The sequence below is a fragment of the Bactrocera dorsalis genome, chromosome 6 (genome assembly GCF_023373825.1).
Source record: "Bactrocera dorsalis isolate Fly_Bdor chromosome 6, ASM2337382v1, whole genome shotgun sequence".
Classification (NCBI taxonomy): domain Eukaryota; kingdom Metazoa; phylum Arthropoda; class Insecta; order Diptera; family Tephritidae; genus Bactrocera; species Bactrocera dorsalis.
The window spans coordinates 1,815,737-1,841,328 of NC_064308.1; the positions used below are offsets into that span (position 1 = coordinate 1,815,737).

Genomic DNA, 25,592 nt, shown 5'->3' on the forward strand with positions numbered 1-25,592 from the left:
AGAAAGATCTGGCTACGCTTGGAATATCCAATTGGCGCCACGTAGGGAAAAGAAGAACCGACTGGCAGGCTGTTGTTAACTCGGCTATAATCGCGTAAGTGCTGTCTACACTTCGCTTACCGTCTTAGTTGCAATACTTGCATCGTCAACGTTGCTTATAATCTTGTTTTTATTTTGTAAAACTAGTATTAGTTTAATTATTATTTCTTAGAAAATCATTGGAGCATTTTGTAATCCAAACGGCTTTACAATGAACTCAAATAACCCTTTCGTTATAAATACTGTAAACCTTTTACTGTATGTATCTGTACTTCGTACATTGGGATTGGAAGTACTCTGCCGTCATATCAATAACCGTTAAAAACTTATTATCTCGAAGCTTTTACAATTTCTTCTCCAGTATTGTCATTGGGAACTACTATTTCATTGTAACTGCCCGTAAATGCAAATTAGGGCTATAATGTTCGGAAATCGACATACATTCTGTCATCTTCATTCGTCGTCTTTACGATTATAACTGGAGCTGAATGAGGTAGATAGGTAGGTAGGAGTACAGCCCTATCGGGCTCAATTAGCACTTGATGTGCCATTTTGATACACTGTTCGTAGAACCACCTGTATTTGCTATTACGTTTCACCTTCTCTCTCAAACCATTTTGAGGTTTCGATTAAACTACTTATGTTCGATATGCTTTTAGCAGAAATTCATTCAAGGTTTGGTGCTAGATGGATTCCAAGTGTTTTGTGTCGGATCAGTACTAGAGCTGGGCATTCGCAGAGCAAGTGGAAGATTGTTTCCTTGTTCCCTGCTCCTCCGCAGCCACGGCAAATGTCGTTGTAGGGCATACCCATTTTGGATGCGTATTCCCCAAATGGCCAGTGCCCTGTTGTGGTAGCTGTTACTCTGTAAATACTTTTCCTTGATCTATTTAATAAATCGTTGGTTCTTTTCCTGTCATATATTGGCCATAATTGTTTAGTTATGACGCATTTTGTAATGTTTTTCCACCTGTTATTTGCAACTTGTTGAAATTGTCTATTGATCTCTCCTTTGATCGATCCTAGCGGGCTTGGTATTAGCTCCGCCTCGGATTCCTTGAGGAAAGCTCCTGCCTTTGCCAAGTCGCTTGCTTTTTCGTTACCGAAAATGTTCCTGTGGCTGGGAACCCAGATCAAGTTTAGTTGGAGATTGTCTTTTGGAGCTTAGTGCTCTCTTGCAGTTGTGAACTATGCTGGAGTTTGTCATGAGTGAAGACAAGGCCATGAGGTAATGAACTTTGACGTGTGATATTATGCTTTAACAGTTCGAGGATAATTGTTTCCAGTATTGAGTTTTATATAAAAGGCACTTGATATTGTCTTCATTCAACTAGCTTTGCGAATTTCCATGTCTTCAGGGAAATAGTCATAATACCATACGTAAATTTCTACGATATTCTTCTGTACTGCAAGTGTTGCTTGATTGAATAACTAAAGTACAATCTCTCTAGTATGGCATAAATTCATAAGGTACTACTTGAAATTTATTTTTTATATAACCGTCTATTTGTAAATTGTCGTCGATATCTGCTGAGCTATTACCTGTTGAACACAAAATATCTTCTAATCTCTTAACACAAGCCCTTTTTACAGCATTGCCTAAAACCTGCGACTCCGTTATGAGTGACGTATCGGTACCCGTTTCAACAAAAGCTATAAATTGCTGACAATCTAATTCCACACTTGACATTAGAGGAGGATACTTTAGCAATTGGTGGCTTGTCGGAATGGAAGGATTTTGTTTTGTGTGCCATCTGGTTGCTTTCACTGCTCCTAGCTTTATGTTGCGGCTTTGAATATTTTGCTGCGATATGTCGTTGGTAATCACGTTGCATACGTAAACTCTTGCGTTAAATTGCTGTCCACCAATAATGTATTTTTTATTCATTTTTTATCCGTCGACATTATCTCGTCTACCAATATTTAACGCTGTTAGCTAATATTGTGTTGATGTTTCATTTACATGTCGCTTGCGCTTTAACATTTCTTAGTGTACTTCTGCTGCGCTCATTGTAAATGAAAAACCATGTTGGAATGCTTCCACGAAAAGAGATCATTGCAGGAACACATTTGGTACGTCAACCATTCTTTGGTCACGCCTTTTAACTTAGACTGAGGTGCTTACACCAACCAAATGACCTTTGTAGCTGCGTTACCTTTTTAATAAATTGCTCCGAAGTTAACGTTCCCTTTGTTGGATCAAATCAGATAATAATCTAATGATTTCGTGTACTCTATTCACTTTGTGTCATAGTTATCAATGGTAATAGCCTTGTTGTCGTCGGTGTGTTATTACCTTGACATTGTAGAGTCGTATGCATTACGGTCTAACCATCGATCGTCGCAATAGATGATATATCATAACATTGGCCGTGAATAATGCACACATGCACTTACCACTCACTTGCACTGTCACACCTTTTTTAGTAGAAACACCCGGTTTTAAATGTTGTTATTTTCAGATTTATTCCAGCAATAAACACTTCGAAAAATGCTTTTTCTTCTTCTTAATTGGCGTAGACACCGCTTACGCGATTATAGCCGAGTTAACAACAGTGCGCCACTCGTTTCTTCTTTTCCCTACGTGGCGCCAAATTGATATTCCAAGCGAAGCCAGGTCTTTCTCCACTTGGTCCTTCCAACGGAGTGGAGGTCTTCCTCTTCCTCTACTTCCCCCGGCGGAAACTGCGTCGAATAATCTCAGAGCTGGAATGCTTTCGTCCATTCGGACAACATGAATTGGCTGAACTATGTCAATGCCATCGTATATCTCGTAGAGCTCATCGTTCCATCGAATGCGATATTCGCCGTGGCCAACGCGCAAAGGACCATAAATCTTTCGCAGAACTTTTTTCTCGAAAACTCGCAACGTCGACACATCAGATGTTGTCATCGTCCAAGCCTCTGCACCATACAGCAGGACGGGTATTATCAGTGACTTATAGATTTTGTTTTTTTATTCGACGAGAGAGGACTTTGCTTCTCAATTGCCTACTCAGTCCGAAATAGCACCTGTTGGCCAGAATTATACTGCGATGAATTTCCAGACTGACGTTGTTGGTGGTGTTTACGCTGGTTCCAAGATAAACGAAATTATCTACAACTTCAAAGTTATGACTGTCAACAGTGACGTGGGAGCCAAGTCGCGAGTGCGACGGCTGATTGTTTGATGACAGGATGTATTTCGTCTTGCCCTCGTTCACCGCCAGACCCATTTGTTTTGCTTCATTGTCCAGTCTGAAAAAAACAGAACTAACGGCGCGGGTGTTGAGACCGATGATATCAATATCATCGGCATACGCCAGCAGCTGTACACTCTTATAAAAGATTGTACCTGCTCGATTAAGTTCTGTGGCTCGAACTATTTTCTCCAGCACCAGATTGAAGAAGTCGCACGATAGGGAGTCGCCTTGTCGAAAACCTCGTTTGGTATCGAACGGCTCGGAGAGGTCCTTCCAGATCCTGACGGAGCTTTTGGTGCCGCTCAACAATAGTTTACACAGCCGTAATAGTTTTGGGGGGATACCAAATTCAGACATCGCGGCATAAAGGCAGCTCCTTTTCGTGCTGTCGACAGCAGCTTCGAAATCGACGAAGAGGTGATGTGTGTCGATTCTCTTTTCTCGGGTCTTTTCCAAGATTTGGCGCATGGTGAATATCTGGTCAGTTGCTGATTTGCCAGGTCTAAAGCCACACTGAAAAGGTCCAATCAGTTTGTTGACGGTGGTCTTTAATCTTTCACACAATACGCCTGATAGCACCTTACATGTGATGTTGAGGAGGCTTATCCCATGGTAGTTGGCGCAGATTGTGGGGTCTCCTTTTTTATGGATTGGGCATATTTTCGTCCGACCATATTTTACAAAGAAGCTGATGCATGCTTCTTATCAGTTCTTCGCCGCCGCGTTTGAATAGCTCGGCTGCCAATCCCTCCGCCCCCGCCGCTTTGTTGTTCTTCAGGCGGGCAATTGCTATTCGAACTTCTTCATGGTCGGGCAATGGAACGTCTGCTCCATTGTCATCGATTGGGGTATCGGGTTCGCCTTCTCCTGGTGTTGTGCGTTCACTGCCATTCAGCAGGCTGGATAAGTGTTTCCTCCATAATTTAAGTATACTCTGGGCATCGGTGGCTAGATCACCTTGGGGGGTCTTGAAACCTTTTGTAAGCCGCCGCATCTTTTCGTAAAATTTTCGAGCATTACCCCTATCGGCCAGCTTATCAAGCTCTTCGTACTTACGCTTTTCGCCCTCTTTCTTTTTCTGTCTACAAATGCGTCTCGCTTCCCTCTTCAACTCTCGGTACCTATCCCATCCCGCACGTGTTGTGGTCGGTCGTAACGTTGCGAGGTAGGCAGCCTGTTTTCTCTCCGCTGCGACACGGCACTCCTCGCCGTACCAGCTGTTCTTTTGCACTTTCCGAAAACCAATGTTTTCGGTTGCAGCTGTATGTAAGGAGTTTGAGATGCCGCCGCACAGTTCCCTGATACCGAGTTGTTGACGAGTGCTCTCAGAGAGCAGGAGTGCAAGCCGAGTAGAGAATCGTTCGGCTGTCTTTTGTGTTTCCAGCTTCTCGACGTTGAACCTTCCTTGTGTTTGTTGGCGTGCATTTTTTGCTGCACGGAGGCGGGTGCGAATCTTGGCTGCAACAAGATAGTGGTCCGAGTCGATGCTAGGACCTCGGAACGCACGCACATCTAAAACAGTGGAGACGTGTCTTCCGTCCAAGCACGATTTTGACATCGTGGCGGGGGCAGCTCTCATATGCGAGCTCCAAGCGCTTATAAAAGTCATCTTTGGTCACATCGCCCTTCTCTTCCGTTGGGGCGTGGGCGCAAATCAGCGATATGTTGAAGAACCTCGCTTTGATGCGGATTGTGTCTAGACGTTCATTCACCGGAGCGAATGATAGTATTCGGCGACGGAGTCTCTCTCCCACCACGAATCCCACACCAAAATTGCGCTCCTTTATATGGCCACTGTAGTAAATGCCACAAGGACCTACTCGTCTCTGTCCTTGTCCCATCCATTGCATTTCTTGGACGGCGGTGATGTCAGCCTGGGACCGAACATTCCAGGTACATGCCCTCAATTCGTAGTCCTTATTTCGTTTTCCATGGTCGTCATCAAAAGGGGGTTCTCTCATCCGAGGCTGGTTGTTATTATTCGCTGGGGGTGTTTTTTTACGTGGCGGGTCCCAAACCCAGCGCACAACCCTAAGTTGAGGATATTTCGCCTTCTCACTTTATCTCGCCTTCAAACGGATGTTCTTAGGCTACCCAGAGGATACTTGGACAAAGACCGGAAGTCGTGAGCTGCTTGAGTCATATGTGAAATAATCGTTTTTGGCCACTCCCAAGTGAATGGCGATCAGAGAAAAATGCTTCACAGTTGTTATTATGAAATAGAATATGTATACATAGGCTGCTATATATATTTCTGGACTAGGCAACACTACGTATTGGCAGGTGCAATCTGACATTTCCATTGGAAAGTTTGACATTTTTTAGCATAACATCACTCAGAACGTTTTGTCATTTAATCGGGAATTGTTTTATTTACAGGGAATTAAAAAATTCATCTCGGCCAAAAAATGGAATTAACTCGTGAACATTTTCGTGCGATCATTTTTCACAACTTTTGACGTGGTTATTACGTGACGTTATTACGACAAGAGTGCATCGATGAACTAAAATCTTTGTATGGCTATGAAGCACCATCCATAGCACTGTGAAAAACTGGTACAACGAATTCAATCGTGGCCGACGCTCGCTCAAAGACGAATTCCGTGAAGGCCGTCCAAAAACAGCCGTTGTGCCAGAAAACATCGATGCCGTACGTGAACTGATAATGCAAGACTGTCATGTAACATACCTTCAGATAGAGGCATGCCTATGCATTTCTCCCACCAGCATACATTCGAGACGAGCCCAATCCAACGAAAAAAAAAAAAAAAAAAAACATTTTCGTTGATAAATATGCCTATTTTCATTATTAGGCCAGGAATATATATAGCAGCCCTCGTACTTATAAGAAATATATGCTTCGAAAGGGCGGCGATCGAAACGGCGATGTGCGGGCTCAATAGCTAATCTAAAAAAACTAACTGCTGTGCAACGAGGACGATCCCTTTTGTTGGCTTGTATCCCGTTCCGTGTCATCGAGTGTGGTGTGTATTTGAATGTGTGGATGTGAGATGCGCATGTGTGATGTAGATTGTGGCGATGTCGAGGTAAGTGTGGTGAGTGTAGCGTGTTAGTGATGTATGTAGGTGTTGTTTGGGACAGGGGACTTAGGCTCATTTAGCCTTCCTGGCTCCCCTAGGCGAATATTTAGTGGTTCGGTGCATCAGAATTTTTTTTTTATTGAAATTAAAATGACTTTTTGATGAGTCATGCCCGGCTCTTGACCGATGCTACGGCTGCTACTATGCCGGTCTCTTTCGACCAATTCAGCGATTTTATCGCAGTTTTCGACGACAGGCCTTCCGGAGCGTGGCGCATCTTCGACCACCTCTACAGCCGAACGAAAACCTTGAAACCATCGTTGTGCGGTGGAAATGGAAACTGTATCGGGTCCATAAACTGCACAAATTGTATTGGCGTCTTGAGATGCATTTTTGCCTTTATCGTAATAGTACTGTAAAATATGCCGTATTTTATCTTTATTTTGCTCCATGTTTGCGACGCTATAACTCACGAATGACTTAAAAGAAACGACAATCAATCAAACACGTGATAGCACGTGAAATGAGCTTTCTAAAAAGGTACAGCATGACCCGATGCGACGAATAAAACTAGAACTACGCGCTTTCAGCGTCAACTAGCGAGAATACCGCAAGACTTTTTTGACAACCTAATACCTGGGACAGGTTGTCCGAGGTACAATCTTGTGTGTTGTGGGTAGGCGTCATGCAATAAGGCAAAGAACGTGCGTCTGGACGACCAGCTGGGTTGCAACCTCTTAAAAATGACGCATTGTGGCAACCGCTGGGGCGACGACATATAGGGCTTCGAAGGCGCTGTGGGTCTGCTGCTGGTGTGGGTGTTGACGGCAATGCTACCGTTCCGCTACGAGGAGCCGTAGGTGTAGTTCGGGGCGCTGCAACTAGGGCAGCCGCTTGACGTGGCACATTGACAGCCGAACGAGTGGTTGGTATCGGAGCTGGTGGCATGTCTGCATCCATATTGATCTGTATGGAAAAGTGTTATTTGAATTACAGTTTTGTTGCTTGTGCTGCCACGTTATGCCGCAATGAGTGGGTCGTTATGCTAATCGGCTATATACATAAGTTGTTTTTGGTGTTATTGTTAAGTATTTTTTTATATTCGGTTTATTTGAGCGGTTATCGGCGGTCGGTAAAAAGGATAGCTTGACTAGCGGTCTTGTTAGCTTTGCTGATTGCGTACGGAGATCGACTACGTTTAATGACCGTCGGAGCCTTGGTAAAGCTTCTCTATGCGACCAAGCCGCCATTCGGTAGGGGGGAGACAATCTTTTCTGTATTTTTCCATCTCTTGTGGAGGTCATTTATATAGTCGCTCAAGGTGTACTGCCTTTGTCGTGAAACATACAAACACAGCAGCTACGACACTCTGAGTAATGATATGTCACGACTTAAGTAGCGCATTTGGGTTGATGCGATAAGCGCGACCTTTGCTTTTTGTAAGTCTTGGGGCGTCAATGTATCGCAATGAGGGTAAATTGCTTCTTTAACTTTAAGTTTAAGCCGTTTAAGCATGTTGGCGACGACTCTGAGGGTTCGGGGGAACTCAAGGATTTCATTATCATCCCATATTGTATGATAGGTGTAGATTTTTCGATTTTCATTGCCGATTGTGGCCAAGAATCTGTGGATTCGTTTAACCATCGAGTGCCATTCCACCAGAGCGAGGTGGTGGCAAGATCAAGGGGTTTGCACTCTCTTGTACCTAGATGAGCAGGAATGTCGTTACTGACTACGTGTCGCCAAGTGGCTGATTCTACAAGATCAAGTATTTGAGACGTTCGATTAGAAATATATGTTTTCCACGCGTACGGTGGTTTTTCTAACCAGGCTAGAACTATTTCGGAATCGGACCAGAGGTATAATTTATTTTTTGCCATATTTAAGTGGGTCTGAACCATGGAAACTAGCCTTGCCAGTAGCAGAGCGCCACAGAGCTCAAGTCGTGGTAGACTTTTCGTTTTTATAGGTGCGACTTTTGCCTTTGCCGCCAGTGGCTTGTAGTTGCAACATCGCTTTGTGTGCGCACATAAATAGTGGCACAGTATGCCTTTTCAGAGGCGTCGCAGAAGCCGTCTAAATACACTTTGTATTCAGGGGAATAGTTAACCCACCGTGGAATTTGTATCTTCGAAATGTCTTTCAAATTATTAGAAAACTGGGACCACTTTTCTAAGCGAAGAGCTTTCACTTGTTCGTCCCAGTCGGTTCCGTCTAGCCATAATTTGTCAATCCGGATTTTCGCTTGTATCAGAATTCGCCAATTATTCATCCTGCGGGGAAGAAAAGCTTTACCATTGAGGATATAATTTGTCTTTCTATTCGAATGTAAAGAAATTAGTATCCAACAAATTGTCGTTTGGTATATTTTTAAAGATATTAAGGTGGATAGCTGTGATCTTTTTTAGGGGACACCCTGTGGTGTTGAGGCCTTTTTGACCTGTGATAAGGATTCGTATGCTTGCAAAAGTCTGCGGCTTCCAGAGAGGGTATCGTATACATATGTAGGTTTGTGTTTTTAACACTTGTGTTGTGAGAGGAAATTGGTTCTTCTAACTTCCAAAATTTTCTTAATTGTGAATTAAGGTATTCATTGGATATTTCTTCAATTTGAGTTGTCATGGTGGTAACTGGTTCTGGTTCTTTGAGCTAGAAGGATGTTTGCAATTTTTTATAGTCTAATTTGAGGTATAAGGTCACTGGATCTGATAGCTTTAGGTGTGTCACCTTTGCCAATGATTGCTATTTATGCGATAGCGTGGAAGCATGTTCGTAAGTTGCGGTAAGACTATAGCTTCTGCTTGAATGCGCTTATCCGCTTGGGGAGAAATTAGTGTAATGGGGCAGATTTTATTTGAGTTTTGTACTACTCTTCCGCCAATACCTATAATATCGTGATTGGCATATTTTGATGGTAAATTTGGCATATTTTGTGCCCTAGACGCTGTGAATGATCGTTGTGATCCTTGGTCTATTAGGGCTCCCAGTTTGAAGTCCTAATAGTTCTCCTCGCTGTTCGATGTAGATTAGTGCTGTGGGTACGTATAGTATTAGTATGTGAAAATAAGAGAAAAAAGAAATTCCCTCAGTGTACACTGAGAACAATAAATACGTGTGAAATCTTTAAGATAAAAAGTTTGTGTTTTTGTTGTATACGCGATGTATTAAATAACGAACGCGTATTTCGTTTTCTTTATCCCGGTTCTTCTTTAGTTGTGCTACTAATTCTGTTTTTGTTTTCTGTATATTTTATTTAATGTTTCGCAGTGGTTAGTATATACTATACTTGTGTAAACGAGCGTTAGTGAGAAAAGAAAAAAAAGGTAACCCTTGTTTATGAGTCTGCACGATGTTTGCGTGTTTATGTGCATACATAATATGTTTAAATTTCTTTTTAATATGTTTAAATGAAGGATGCAGTCATGTGTAGAAGTTCACGGAAGTGAGGAAAGTTCTCTTATCGCCATTCACTTGAGAGTGGCCAGAAACGATTCTTTTACATGCGACTCAAGCAGCTCACGACTTCCGGTCTTGGACCAAGTATCCTATGGGTAGCCTAAGAACATCCGTTTGAAGGCGAGCTAAAGTGAGAAAGCGAAATATCCACTACTTAGGGTTGTGCGCTGGGTTTGGGATCCCCCACGTAAAAAACACCCCCAATGAAAATCAACAATCAGCCTCGGATGAGAGACCCCCCTTTTGATGACGACCATGGCAAACGAAATAAGGACTACGAATTGAGGGCATGCACCTGGAATGTCCAGTCCCTTAATTGGGAAGGTGCCACTGCCCAGCTGGTTAATGTCCTCGTGAAAATAAAGGCTGACGTCACCGCCGTCCAAGAAATGCGATGGACGGGACAAGAACAGAGACGAGTACGTCCTTGTGACATTTATTACAGTGGCCATATAAAGGAGCACAAGTTTGGAGTTGGGTTTGTGGTGGGAGAGAGACTCCGTCGCCGAGTACTATCATTCACTCCGGAGAATGAACGTCTAGCCACAATCCGCATCAAAGCGAGGTTCTTCAACATATCGCTGATTTGCGCCCACGCCCCAACGGAAAAGAAGGACGATGTGCCCAAAGATGACTTTTATGAGCGCTTGGAGCTCGCTTATGAGAGCTGCCCCCGCCACGATGTCAAAATCGTGCTTGGCGACTTCAACGCCAGGGTGAGCAAAGAAGGTATCTTTGACAATACGGTCGGTAAATTCAGCCTCCACGAGGAAACATCCCTAAATGGGTTGAGGCTGATCGACTTCGCCGGGGCTAACATCGACTCGGACCACTATATTGTTGCAGCCAAAATTCGCACCCGCCTCCGTGCAGCAAAAAACGCACGCCAACAAACACAAGGAATGTTCGACGTCGAGAAGCTGCAACCACAACAAACAGCCGAACGATTTTCTACTCGGCTTGCACTCCTGCTCTCTGAGAGCACTCGTAAAAAACTCGGTATCAAGGAACTGTGGGGCGGCATCTCCAACTTCTTACGTACAGCTGCAACCGAAACCATTGGTTTTCGGAAAGTGCAAAAGAACAGCTGGTACGCCGAGGAGTGCCGTGTCGCAGCGGAGAGAAAACAGGCTGCCTACCTCGCAACGTTACGATCGACCACAACACGTGCGGGATGGGATAGGTACCGAGAGTTGAAGAGGGAAGCGAGACGCATTTGTAGACAGAAAAAGAAAGAGGGCGAAAAGCGTAAGTACGAAGAGCTTGATAAGCTGGCCGATAGGGGTAATGCTCGAAAATTTTACGAAAAGATGCGGCGGCTTACAAAAGGTTTCAAGACCCCCCAAGGTGATCTAGCCACCGATGCCCAGAGCATACTTAAATTATGGGAACACTTCTCCAGCCTGCTGAATGGCAGTGAACGCACAACACCAGGAGAAGGCGAACCCGAAACCCCAATCGATGACGATGGAGCAGACGTTCCATTGCCCGACCATGAAGAAGTTCGAATAGCAATTGCCCGCCTGAAAAACAACAAAGCGGCAGGGGCCGATGGATTGCCGGCCGAGCTATTCAAACACGGCGGCGAAGATCTGATAAGGTGCATGCATCAGCTTCTTTGCAAAATATGGTCAGACGAAAGTATGCCCAACGATTGGAATTTAAGTGTGCTATGCCCAACCCATGAAAAAGGAGACCCCACAATCTGCGCCAACTACCGTGGGATTAGCCTCCTCAACATCGCATATAAGGTTCTGTCGAGCGTATTGTGTGAAAGATTAAAGCCCACCGTTAACAAACTGAGTGTACAGCTGCTGGCGTATGCCCATGATATTGATATCATCGGCCTCAACACCCGCGCCGTTAGTTCTGCTTTCTCCAGACTGAACAAGGAAGCAACACAAATGGGTCTGGCAGTGAACGAGGGCAAGACGAAATATCTCCTGTCATCAAACAAACATTCGTCGCACTCACGACTTGGCTCTCGCGTCACTGTTGACAGTCATAACTTTGAAGTCGTAGATATTTTCGTCTATCTTGAAACCAGTGTAAACACCACCAACAATGTCAGCCTGGAAATCCAAAGCAGGATAACTCTTTCCAACAGGTGCTACTTCGGACTGAATAGGCAATTGAGAAGCAAAGTCCTCTCTCGACGAATAAAAAACCAATCTCTATAAGTCACTGATAATACCCGTCCTGCTGTATGGTGCAGAGGTTTGGGCGATGACAACAACTGATGAGTCGACGCTGCGAGTTTTCTAGAGGAAAGTTCTGGTCCTTTGCGCGTTGGTCACGGCGAATATCGCATTCGATGGAACGATGAGCTGTATGAGCTGTATGGGATATATGACGACATTGACATAGTTCAGCGAATTAATTTCATGTTGTCCGAATGGACGAAAACACTTCAGCTCTGAAAGTATTCGGCGCAGTACCCGCCGGGGGAAGCAGAGGAAGAGGAAGACATCCACTCCGTTGGAAGGACCAAGTGGAAAAGGACTTGACTTCGCTTGGAATATCCAATTGGCGTCACGTAGCGAAAAGAAGAAACGAGTGGCGCGCTGTTGTTAACTCGGCTATAATCGCATAAGCGGTCAAGCGCCCGCTATCAACCGTTCTACTAGCGCGTCAACCAACGAATATAGGGCAATATTCCTATAAAATAAAAGCGAGATGACTCAATAAATAAATGCGTGAGGTACAATTTTGTACCCAAAGTAAGAAAAAAATTTTATAAGATAATTATTATGATATTCGCATGTTACTGTGTGGGCGAAATCGGAAAACAATCACCATCAAGCGATTTTGCGACTGTGATGTTAAAGGCTATTTCTTGCAAATTTTGGGTTGCTAGTCCTACTATGTAGAATTTTTGCGTTCGTCAACGGGTGTAGGGGTCACACTATCACCGTTTACTAGACTTCTGACATTATTCCACAAATATCGGACAATATGTACTCGATTTTTCTAATAACGGTTTATCTTCCGAAAATGGAAAAAATTAGGCGAAAACTTGCCTAGTCCCTTATAACTAATTTCAGGATTTCAAACATCCGGTTGACTTTACACCGCATAAAATGATCAATATGAGGTGATATATGAAAGTAAGTTACAGAGCATTTTTTTCTGGTAATAATAAGTCGGTTAAAATGGCCAAAATGGATAAAATAGGGTCAATTCTAATCCATATACCTATAGTAAGAATTTTATTCTTCCGGTTGGCTCTATACCATATACTATATATCGCTCTATACGTGAGGGTTTCCCCCTTGGATAAACAATAGTTTAATGCCAAGCGTGCGAATTTTGTGCACGGAACATATTTTCGCAGCATATACAATGATTTCGTTATTTCAGAAGACTTTTAGTGTGAAGTACCAGTGAATCTTGAAGGATCATTGAGTATACTTCAGTAATGCAATTAGTCAGACTTTTCTGTGCCTTCAATATCCGTATAGTGTATAGTGAGTTTTGACTTTCCAGCTCGCTCAGGCAGTTTAAGTTGGTCAAAAAATATTATATTTTATTAAAATTTAGTGGACAAGATTCCTTAAGAGTTATAAAACTATATTAATGCTTAAGCGCTTAAAATTAAGGAATACTCTACTTACACTTTCCACATCATTAATATATGTATTACATTTAACTTTCTCGTTTGAGTTAATATCATATGTACTTCATTTTATCTTTATTTTAGTAGCTGACGCGAAGTAAAATATATGAAGGAATGAAACTAATTAGTTTATGGCCTATAATATTCCCTAATAAAATACCAAATTTAATTATAATCCACTCACGATTACGTGGAATAATGAATATTTAATTCTTTCGCAACATTCAATAAAAATAATGTAAACAACTTATAAAGACTTCTGTGCTTATTTGAATAAGTGTTCGAGTTTATAAACTTTTGCTGAGTTGAACATAATTAAACTATGGATTTTATCTCATAAGAAAATGTATTATCTTCCACTCATCGGACAAAGTTATGTATACGCTTATGTGTACTCGTATGTATTATACAAGTATACATATTCTCTGCGTAGTCGCTAATTAGTTTATTGGACAAATCTTCTTGATCTTTTAACACATAATATCAAAATCTTCTTGGCATTGCTATTTACATCGTGGAAATGGCTGAATTCGGCATATAACCCCTCCTACTCTCATGCAGCGATCTTGTTACTACTTAACGTGCGATATATTCATAAAGGGTCATACGTGATAGAACTTAGACCCCATTTAAGCTAACTCCCTAAATGTAATCCCCCAGGCTCACAAGAGATTTTAGACAAATCTCTTTGCAAACTCTATGCGAACATTTCCTTGTGGTCTTTCAAAACGTGATGAGAAGATTTATAGAATGATAGAAAGGGATAACAGCGGATATTTCCAATATGACTGTCAGACTGTCAGAAATATGGAAAATGTATGTAAATATAACATTATCACAAATGTTAATATTTGACCATTAACCAAGGAATAACAACAAGATTTTTGCGCAACCTTCGGGAGGTGGGGGAGTTCGGTGAAGTAACTGTCGCCAGTTTGTATTGCAAATTCAGCGAACCCCTAGAGCCCCACCTGGGAGACATGTATATGCTACTACTATGGTTGTGGTTTAATACCTGAATACGGGATGAGCTGTGTCGGTTAAATGTAGAGTTACAGCGCAACCGGGTGTCAGACATAAATACTATTAGTGTGTTCATTCAACCCTGCCAAATTACCGGCATTCTTTAGGAGCAGGTCTCCGCATTGATTTTATCGTCTGTGGGACTTTACTGTCGTCAGTGGGTAACTTAAACGCTCCGGAAGTTTTTGACATTTATTGCATTGTTTTATGACCATCATATATTTACCGTATTCTCCAGATTTAACCCTGTAAAATTTGTTTTTGTTAAAAAAGAGTCGGGTGTTGTTCGAATGATATGATCTCTTAAACATATGAGTCTAATAACACTGTGATAGCTTTTTTTTTAAAAAAAAAAGGACAAGACCAAATGCGACGGTTTCCCTCTATTTCGGGTCCTACGAATCGAACTGCATCATTACTTTTTTGAGTTACAATCATGGTTTAATACAAAAATTTTTGTTGAAGTTTTCCATCAAAGTGGCCCATTGTAAGAGAAAGGCACATTTTTCTTCGGTCTTTAACTTTTTTAATGTTGACTTTTGACGGTCGTTTGCTGGTACGCTTTATTCCATCTATTCGCCAGATGGTCAGAATAGTTCGATGCGAATATGAGAGAAAGACGTTGCGTGAGATTAAAGGTTTGAAAGAAAGATACGCACTACGACTGTTGTGCGTGTATGCTTGAGCCACTGCGAAAGACAAAGACACAAGTATGTTCGTGCAACATTTTCTGGATGGCATTCTCGGTATGCTAAAAATGTTGGCGGCATTCTCAAGTTGACAGTGGCGTGAGCAAGTATATTTGCCGTATACAATCAGTGCAAAATATGGAAGTACCTAACGATAACCCCACATCAGAAGTGGGATCAATGGCAACTCCTGCATTTTCTGAAAATCAGTGGCGTACCATTATGGAACTGCAAAATCGAAATTTTGTCGAGATGTGCAAAGCGATGCAAGCGTCAGTGCGTTCACAAAATCAAGTGGTTTTGCCAAAATTTAACCCAGATGTAACTGGAGCTGATGCGACTCAATGGCGTGCAACGGCAAGCATTATTATGGACGAACAGCAGATTGATGGCAGCGCACTTATCATGATGCTGAGTAGTTGCATGCAGGGCAGTGCTTCAGCGTGGATTGCACAGATCTGCTATCCCGGCATTAATTGGGAGCAGTTTAAGGAGTTATTTATACAGCGTTTCGAGATTAAGGAAACGCCGGCAGCTATGTTCCTGAATCTGCTGAACAGCCGTCCAGCCCACAATGAGTGCCCTGCAGTGTACGCAAGCCGTATGGTGACGTCATTGACCACAAAATGGCGCAATATGAACGCCGAGGAAATAGCTGTATCCACGGTACTTGCGCATATGGCCGATTTTGACAACCGTTTGCAGCGTATGGTGTTTTCGTCAAATGTATAAACTAAAAGTCGATGGAACTAAAAGCATTTACATTTGACAAAAAGCGGAGCGCTGGGAGCACTGATAGTAATAGCGGCGACTACAAGCGAACCAAAATTGTGTGCAACTTATGCAAGAAACCAGGACATAAAATGGCGGAATGTAAATCACAGCGGTCTGGATTGGAGAATAAACAGCATCGCGATTTGCAGAATGTGACCTGTTACCGGTGTGGACAACTTGGGCATCTTGCGAATCGGTGTACGAGCAATGCAGCTAAATCTGGAGCAGTTACTGAGAAGAAATGTCATCAATGTTTTGTGGCTGAGCCAAAAGGAGTTTTGACACACCAGGGTGAGATCTTTCCTATTTATTTTGACTCTGGAGCAGAATGCTCGCCTATTCGTAGTAGTGTTGTCGATAAATTTGTTGGCAAACTTATTAATAATATTGTTATAATACGAGGTATTGGCGACGCTGGCATTTCCAGTAAGCTACAAAAATTATCTAGATGTATTATTAATGGAAATATGGTAGAAATACTGTCACAGACACATTTCACAATACAGATATCCCTTACCACTTATTAACGATCAGATTGCTAGACTTGCGGGTGCAAAATATTTCACTTGTCTGGATATGGCTAGTGGATACCATCAGATAACCATTCATCCCAATTCGGTTGAATATACCGCGTTTGTTACACCTGATGGCCACTACGAGTATCTGACAATGCCATTTGGCCTCAAGAACGCTCCGTCTGTTTTTCAGCGAGCCATTATAAACGCATTGGGAAATCTTGCATATTCTTATGTAATAGTCTATATGGACGATATAATGGTGGTGTCACCTACCATAGAACTAGGGATGAAAAGATTGAGGATTGTGTTGGATGTATTGACTGCAGCGGGATTCTCTTTTAACATAGCAAAATGTGGATTCTTAAAAACTACTGTACAATACTTGGGGTATGAGGTTCGAGCTGGAGAGTTAAGGCCTAATCCGCGAAAGATTCTTGCGTTGAATTCCTTGCCACCACCTCAAACAGTTCGTAGCGTAAGACAGTTTATAGGATTGGCGTCTTATTTTCGAAAATTCGTGTCTCGGTTTTCACAGATTATGAAACCAATATATTTCTTAACTTCGAGTAAAAGTGTGTTTAATCGGAATAACGAGTTGGAAGATATTAGAAAAAATATTATTATAAATGAGCCTGTACTTGTCATTTTTGATCCACAACATCCAATAGAGTTACACACAGATGCAAGCTCTTACGGTTATGGTGCAATGTTAATGCATCGAATCAATGGTAGTCCTCATGTAATAGAGTATTTTAGTAAAACTACTACCCCTGCAGAGTCTAGATACCATTCGAATAAGAAACCTTGGCCGTGGTAGAATCCGTTAAACAGTTCCGTCATTATTTAATTGGTCGTACGTTTGTAGTGTATACTGATTGTAATTCTCTTAAATCATCGCGGACAAAGATTGATCTAACACCAAGAGTGCATCGTTGGTGGGCGTATTTGCAGTCGTTTGATTTCAAAATCGAATATAGGGAAGGTAAGCGCATGGCGCATGTGGATTTTTTATCGAGAAATCACATTCAGGAAGCCACCAAAGTTTAAAAGTCTTTAGTCCCTGAAAAGCGTGTAAACTTGGCAGAAATCTCAAGTGACTGGCTTGCTGCTGAACAGCGCCAGGATTCTGAAATTACTGATATCATTAACAAACTTAACTCTAAAGAATTGACAGATGATGTTGCACAGACTTATGAGTTGAGGAAAGGTGTCTTGTTTCGTAAAGTTCAGAGAAATGGAAGAACCCGTTGTTTGCCAGTAGTACCCCATGTATTTCGATGGTCAGTAATAAATCAAGTGCACGAGTCCATCATGCATTTGGGATGGAAAAAGACTCTTGACAAGACTTACCAATATTATTGGTTTGCTAAGATGAATACATATGTTAGGAAGTTTGTCGATAGGTGCGTTACATGTAAAACCGTGAAGGGTTCATCTGGAAAGATACAAGCCGAATTACATTCAATTCCAAAAGTGAATGTGCCATGGCACACGGTGCATATCGACATTACTGGAAAATTAAGTGGGAAAAATGATCTTAAGGAATACGTGATAGTACAAATTGATGCCTTAACAAAATTTGTTTATTTGTTCCATACCTTAAGATTAGATTCTGACAGTTATATTCAGGCAATGAAATCATCTATTTCTTTGTTCGGAATACCACAGCGTATAATAGCTGATCAGGGTAGATGTTTTACTAGTGGGAAATTTTCAGAATTTTGTACATCACAAAAGATTAAGCTTCATCTTAGAGCTACAGGAGGAAGCCGTGCAAACGGTCAAGTTGAACGTGTGATGAGTACACTTAAGAATCTACTGTCAGCGGTCGAATCGAGTCACCGATCTTGGCAGGATGCTTTAGGTGAGGTACAACTTGCCTTGAATTGCACAATTAGTAATACAACCAAGGCAAGTCCCCTAAAGTTGCTTATCGGCAAGGAGGCTCGTCCTTTGGGTTTGATTCCACCGTACGATACAGAGATAGAGGTAGATAAAATTAATGCTAGAGATAGGGCAATTGAAAATATGAACAATCAAGCTAGCTACGACAAAATAAGGTTCGATAAAAATAAAGCAGCAGTCGAACGACATAAAATTGGAGATTTTGTTTTACTGAAAAATGAAGAACGGCATCAAACTAAATTGGATGCAAAGTTTAAAGGACCATTTTTGGTTAGTGAAGTTCTAAAAGGAGATAGATATATCTTAAAGTCATTGCATAATAAGAGAACTTATAAATATTGTCTTGAAGATTTAAGAAAGATGCCAGATGGTTATGTTCCAAGTGAATTCGAGTGCCCGCCTAAGACTTGCTGAAATGGTTATAATGTATCCATGCGAGAGGATATGGTATGCGAAAACAAAATGTCCATATAGAGTCTGGAATGGTTGAAATGAAGTTGCAATAGACTTCGATAAGAAAATGTTTGTGAATGGCGGATGTGTTTAAGAATTCAAATGGAAATAACCTGGCGGATGCAAAGTTTATGCATGGTTGATGTATGCCAATATTTGACTGAAATGTATGAGTTAGAGCTATGATTTTGAGATTTGAGATATCTGCGTCATTGAGCAAGCACAAGTGAAAGACGAAAGTTGGAACATGGCGCGTGGCGCTCTTGACGGAACTATGCTCTTAATCAAAAGGAAATCATAGTGGCAATAACTAGAGTCGAATTTTGCATTGCTGAAAAGCAAGTGGAATGAATTAAATGTTAAAATGAATTTGATTATGTAATGACAATAAGAATTGGAATTTGTTTACAATGTTGTGTAAAATGTAAAATAATAAAAGATTAGTAAATAAGAGAAAATGTTAAGCGTAAGGTAATATATTGGATAAACATGTAAATGATATTTGAAATTGATGAGTAAAATAAAACACAAGCTATAATCACAGATTTATGTCATATTTGTAATATTACGATTACAGTACACGAGGACGTGTAATTGTTAGAATGGCCGTGTCGGATCTTAACTTATGGTAATCAGTGTAAAAGACTCAAATCAAACACATGTGCCACATGACAATTCTCATTTCTGTATTCTAACGGTCGTTTGTTGGTACGCTTTATTCCATCTATTCGCCAGATGGTCAGAATAGTTCGATGCGAATATGAGAGAAAGACGTTGCGTGAGATTAAAGGTTTGAAAGAAAGATACGCACTACGACTGTTGTGCGTGTATGCTTGAGCCACTGCGAAAGACAAAGACACAAGTATGTTCGTGCAACATTTTCTGGATGGCATTCTCGGTATGCTAAAAATGTTGGCGGCATTCTCAAGTTGACAGCGGCGTGAGCAAGTATATTCGCCGTATACAATCAGTGCAAAATATGGAAGTACCTAACGATAACCCAACATACACAATATTTAAATTAAATTTAATAAGACTCATCTATCAATGTCCAACACAAATCAGCAAGCAACGAGTCAAGCTTTTAACCACTGCACTGATAAGAAATAACAACAAGTAACGTTTGAAAGAAACGTTAAATGCTTGCCTAAGAGTCAAAATTTAAGCATAGATTGCAGTAGTTAATTTGACTTTGACTTCACGGAAAGAACATTGTTTTAGTGCCTTGTATATTAAGAAAATAAATTAAAATGAATAAGTGTCCAATTGGCATCACTGGTCAAAAAGACTGTGCCTAAAAATGGGGTTCGGCATCCCAATGATTTGGATAGATCCACAAGGGCATCATACTGGTAACTGTTATGTGTACAAGAACAAATTTGCAAGACTCAACAAAAAAAAACACAGTTTACAAAAGTGTTCAATCTGCACAGCTACCAGTATCTCACTCAGAAAATGTTCCGATACCAAGATGTCCAAGTCCAACTGACAGATATATTTCGCCAACATTTTCCACCGAGCCTACAGATCTACTCTCAATGTATAACCCAACGAAGTTGAAAGCCCATGTCGTCACTTGGAGATTTCCCAAGCCCGTTTGAATACGATGGTACGACAGCTGAAATTATCGCAAAGACAAGCGATTTGCTTAGCACATCATCTTCGATCGGTAAATATATTGTCTAAAGATGTGAAGGTGTATGGATACCGCAAAAGACAGGAGGAGCTTTTAGATTTCTTTGAGGTTAATGGCGACAATACTTTTTCGTATTGTAAAAATATTCCTGGTCTTATGCAATACATGAACTGTGAGTACAAACCAGAGCAATGGCGCTTGTTTATTGACTCGTCGAAAAATAGTTTAAAAGCAGTATTGCTGTATGTGGATAACACAAAAAAACCGGTTCCAGTCGCCATAACCTCCAACACAAAGGAAACATACGAAGCAATAAAATTAATTTTGGACAGAGTTCAGTTTGCAGACAGGATACACAAAAAATATGTGCTTCATTTGTCATTGGGACACAAGGTACCGCGGAAACCAATATAGAATACGTGATTGGAAGCTTCGCACAGAATTTCATTTAAATGTGGCAAATGTTATCCCTATTCCGCTGATACCACCACTGCACATAAAATTGGGAATCGAGATGCCGAAGCTTTTAATTGTTTGACAGAAATATTTCCAAGACTAAGTGTTGCGAAAATAAAAGAAGGTATTTTAAGTCTTTTAATAGAACGAATGTTATGTTGATACATTATTTTCAGGTGTTCTCAATGGTCCCGATATAAGAAAACGCAAAATTCGGAGAAATTCTAAGGCCAAATGAAAAAATTGCCTGGAACTCCGTTATGACCGTTATAAACCATTGCTTAGGAGTGCACCGATCTGAAGATTGGAAAAAATATGTGGATGACATGGTAGACGCTTTTGAAGAAATAGGTGTGAATATGTCCTTTAAAATTTATTTCCTTCACCATCACAAGGACCATTTTGAGCAGCAAGTTCCGCCTGAATCCGATGAGCATGGAGAAAGATTTCACCAAGTCGCCGCCCCCCTTGAGCATTGGTACAGCGGCAAAAAGCTTGACTCGTTGCTTGCTGATTTGTGTTGGACATTGATAGATGAGTCTTATTAAATTTAATTTAAATATTGTGTACAAATTTATGATACTTATTGATAACACTTATAAGATACAAAAAAATAAAACAGCACACAAACATAGTTAGTGTAGCTTTTTTAAAAAATACAAATTTTGTTAAGTTTTTTTCTAATGGTTACTTTGCTCAGAACGTTGTCTTTGCTTAAGTTTCTTACTATTACAAGATGTCACTAAATGTATAATTATCAAAGGGTAAATTAAAAATTGACGAAACGTGAGGGAAAAAACATTAAAAAAAATGGATTAAATTTCAGTTTTTTCGACATATTGGCTATAAGGACACAAACAACATTGATTTTGGGGTTTACAGTCATCTAAGAACTTAAAGACGGACTTATTCTGAGAAGCATTGCCAAAGAAAGTTTACCAAAAAAGTCAACATTAAAAAAGTTAGAGACCGAAGAAAAATGTGCCTTTCTCTTACAATGGGCCACTTTGATGAAAAATTTCAACAAAAATTTTTGTATGAAACCATGATTGTGACTCAAAAAAGTAATGATGCAGTTCGATTTGTAAGACCTGAAATAGGGGGAAACCGTCGAATTTGGTCTTGTCTTTTTTTATTTGACTATCACAGTGTAATTAATTTTATGTTTATATTACTTTTGTTCTCCGGGGTGTACGTCTTCCTCTTCATCTGCTTCCCCTATCGGGTACTGCCTCGGACACTCTCAGAATCGGAATGTTGCGAATACGCAAAAGACTATAAATCTTCCGTAAAACCTTTCTCTCCAAAACTAATAACGCTGACTCATCAGACGTTGTCACCGTCCATGCCATTGCACCATATAGCAGGATGCGGATTATAAGTGACCTGTATAAATTGGACTTTGTTTGGCGAGAGGCGATTTTACTTCTCAATTGCTTTCTCTGTCTGTCAATAGTATGCTCAATAATGTACAAAAGGTCCTAATGAAATTCCTCAATCCAAATTTAACAAACAATTTCGCAAAAAAAAGTATTTTTTTAACTTTCCACCCTTACCCCCTGGCTCACCCCCATGGTATATTAAAACAACTGACTTATGAACTTTCAATACTTAAAAAGGTCAGTTAAGACTGTTAGTTCTCAATTAAATTAAATACTAATTAATACTACTATAATTACATTGAAAAACGTTTCATGAAATATATTTACATTTCGCGTTTTCTTTAATTTCCATTGTTTTACATTTTTTATTAGCGATCTCGAACGGCGGCAACAAATTTCTCCGTTCACATACAGTGGACCAATAAAGTTTACATACACATATAAATAAAGTTTACATACACCAATGATTATTTATATAATTCAAAAGTAATAACAATAGTTTTAGCGGTTTTTGGCCTACAATTTGTTGCTATTATTCTCTAGACGTCGACATTTTTTCCTTGCGACTCTTGATTGATCTTTCTCCAAACTTTTCGTGATCTATTCGAACCAAATATAATATATTAATTGATGACGATGATTCGTCGGTGAACACCCATCAAAAAATCTCGTCCTGGAAGAGGACGGCCCTTTTCGATCACGATTAACGACCAATTCACATCGCCCGACGTTTTTGCTATTTTTCGGTGCGCAGCAGCTTTTCCTGTTCTACCTCGTTTTTTTTTTCTTAACCAGCAAAAGTTTCAGTGGGATCCGAGCAAGGAGTTACTCCCACAATTTTGCAAGGTTTTTGGAGAGGCTTTCTTAGAGGTGTCCAGGAACCTATTTTTCAGAGTACCAAATGATAAAATATTTTTTTTTTTGATCCACCCTAATATGAATTGATGTTTGACGATGAATATCTCGTAAAGGCTTAACTTAATCGAAAAATCATAACAGACCATTTTTATAGAGCAATTAATTTCCTACAAAACTATGAGTTTCTTCATTCATAATGATTTTTTTTTTTTTCATTGAGTTATAAACTTCATAAGAAATAAAAAAAATTCCCGAAAATAATCAAACTTTAACTGTTAATATCTTTTACACGGTTGGGCATTCAATTTCCTACAAAATCTAAGGAACAAAATATTTTTTCAAGCAGTTGGAAGCGAGATAAATATTTTTCTATCTGATAATAAGAAAAAATAGAAAACTGTAAGAAGGAGGACCTTCCCGTTTCAATTAAGAACTCATGCTTGGAGAGGGTTTCTTAGAGGTGTCTAGGAACCTATTTTTGAATCACCCTAATATATATACAATCAAAAAAAACGGGCGCGCTTCAAAAAGCCATATATGCATTTAATTACATATTAATACATAAATCGGGCGCGGAATAAAAACAAAAGAACAACAAGCCAACAAGCACAAGGGACCCACCGAACCATTCCAGGGCAGGATTTCAGGGACACAAGCCTACCGACCCACACATTGGCTAACCCTAATCCACAAAATCCCATGACGGATACCAATGTGAGTCGTATCGATTCCTTTTAGTATTTCATTTTTATACCCTGAGCAGGGTATATTAAGTTTGTCACGATATTTGTAACACCCAGAAGGAAGAGTCGGAGACCCTATAAAGTATATATATACATGATCAGTATGTTGAGCTGAGTCGATTTAGTCATGTCCGTCTGTCTGTCCGTCCCTCCGTCTGTCTGTCTGTCTGTATATATACGAACTAGTCCTTCAGTTTTTAAGATATATATATATATAGCTGTCATACAAACTGAACGATCGGAATCAAGTTCTTGTATGGAAAACTTTCACATTTGACAAGATATATTCACGAAATTTGGTACAGATTATTTTTTAAGGCAACAATGTAATTTCCGAAGAAATTGTTCAGATCGAATTACTATAGCATATAGCTGCCATACAAACTGAACAGATAGTTACTAACAGAAATGCCCCTGTGAAGGGTATTTAGCTTCGGTGCAACCGAAGTTAACGTTTTTTCTTGTTCACTACTCAATTTCTGCATATATGTATGTATGTATATTATTACGATGAACATTTTGTGACAAATTCATTTAACTTGCATAGAATAACTCATCAAGTTATTCTCACTTTATTTTATTGATTTTGCAAAAAATATTCCCGTTGCCAAACAGTTATTTAGTAAATGCTTGGGGAAAATTCCTCTACGAATGCGCGCGATCTCTTCATTTTGCTATTCGGTTTTTTTTCTGATATGGAGGAAATGAGGGGTTGATGGTCAGTGAAAATATTAATACTTCTTATTCCATAAAGTTAATGTCGCAGTGTTTTTAAAGCCCATACGATGGCGAGAAGCTCACGTTCATTCGTGGCATAATTTTGTTCTGTACTTGAAAGGGTTCTCGAAATCATAGTAATGGGTTGGCCATTTTGGGACAAAACAGCGCCTACAGCACTTGACGAAGCATCCGTCGTAAGATCGAAGGGAAGACTGTAGTTGGGATATTGCAGAAGGACATCTTCTGACGCTAAAACTCGTTTTACGTTCTCGAAGGAACGTAATGCGTCGCGATCAAGTACAATTTCCACATTTTTCGATTTTTTTGCACCTACGTGTCCATTATCACCGCGAAAGTATTTAGCCAATGGCTTTACCATATCGGCATAATTTTTTATGAAACGGCGATAATAGCCTGATAGGCCGAGAAATGACCGCAAGGCACGTAGCGTTGTTGGAAGTTCATAATTCAAAATGGCATTGACCTTATCTGGACTTGTTTTAATGCCATCTGCTGAAACTATAAAGCCCAAAAACTCAACTTCGGCTTGGAAAAGTTTCGATTTTTCTGTAGACACTCTCATTCCCGCTTTTTCTAGCTTGCTTTATCAAAATTCGTATTTTCCGTTGTTAATGCTAAACGCGGTTTTTTTCCTATCTTCCTCGCACAAAACGATTTGATGGAAACCAGATTTTAAATCTATGGTGGTAAAGTACTTTGATTTTCCTAGGTTGGCTAAAATTACTGTTGTATCTGGTATTGGGTACCGATCGGAAATGGTTTTTTCATTAATTTTTTTTCTAGTCAATAACTAAGCGCAGTTTCTGATTTCCACTTTCGTCTAAACCTTTCTTAGATACTTCGTGAACTGGTGAATTATATGGAGAACAAGATTCTCTTATTATACCATCTCTGAGGAAAGCTTTAATTTCACTATTGATAAACGGCGCTACCGAAACCGGATACGGGTAGCTTTTGGTATAAATTGGGTCGTTTGTTTGAGCACGAATGTTTGCCTTGACTTTAGTATTAAACGGAAATTTTCTATTTGAATCGGCAAAAGCATTTATATTTCTGTTGATCATCTCACGAAAATGTGAG

The 25,592-nt window shown here is 40.3% G+C and overlaps 2 protein-coding genes across 16 annotated transcripts in view; both read left to right on the forward strand.

Moving 5' to 3' along the window:
- LOC125779099 (glutamate receptor ionotropic, kainate 2) overlaps positions 1 to 25,592 on the forward strand; it is a 2,985,835-nt gene that overhangs the window by 369,166 nt on the left and 2,591,077 nt on the right. The window lies entirely within an intron of this gene.
- Positions 15,185 to 16,347, forward strand: LOC125779132 (uncharacterized). The gene is given in 2 exon segments (XM_049459747.1): positions 15,185 to 15,788; positions 15,791 to 16,347. Coding segments are annotated over 2 exon segments (1,161 nt in total).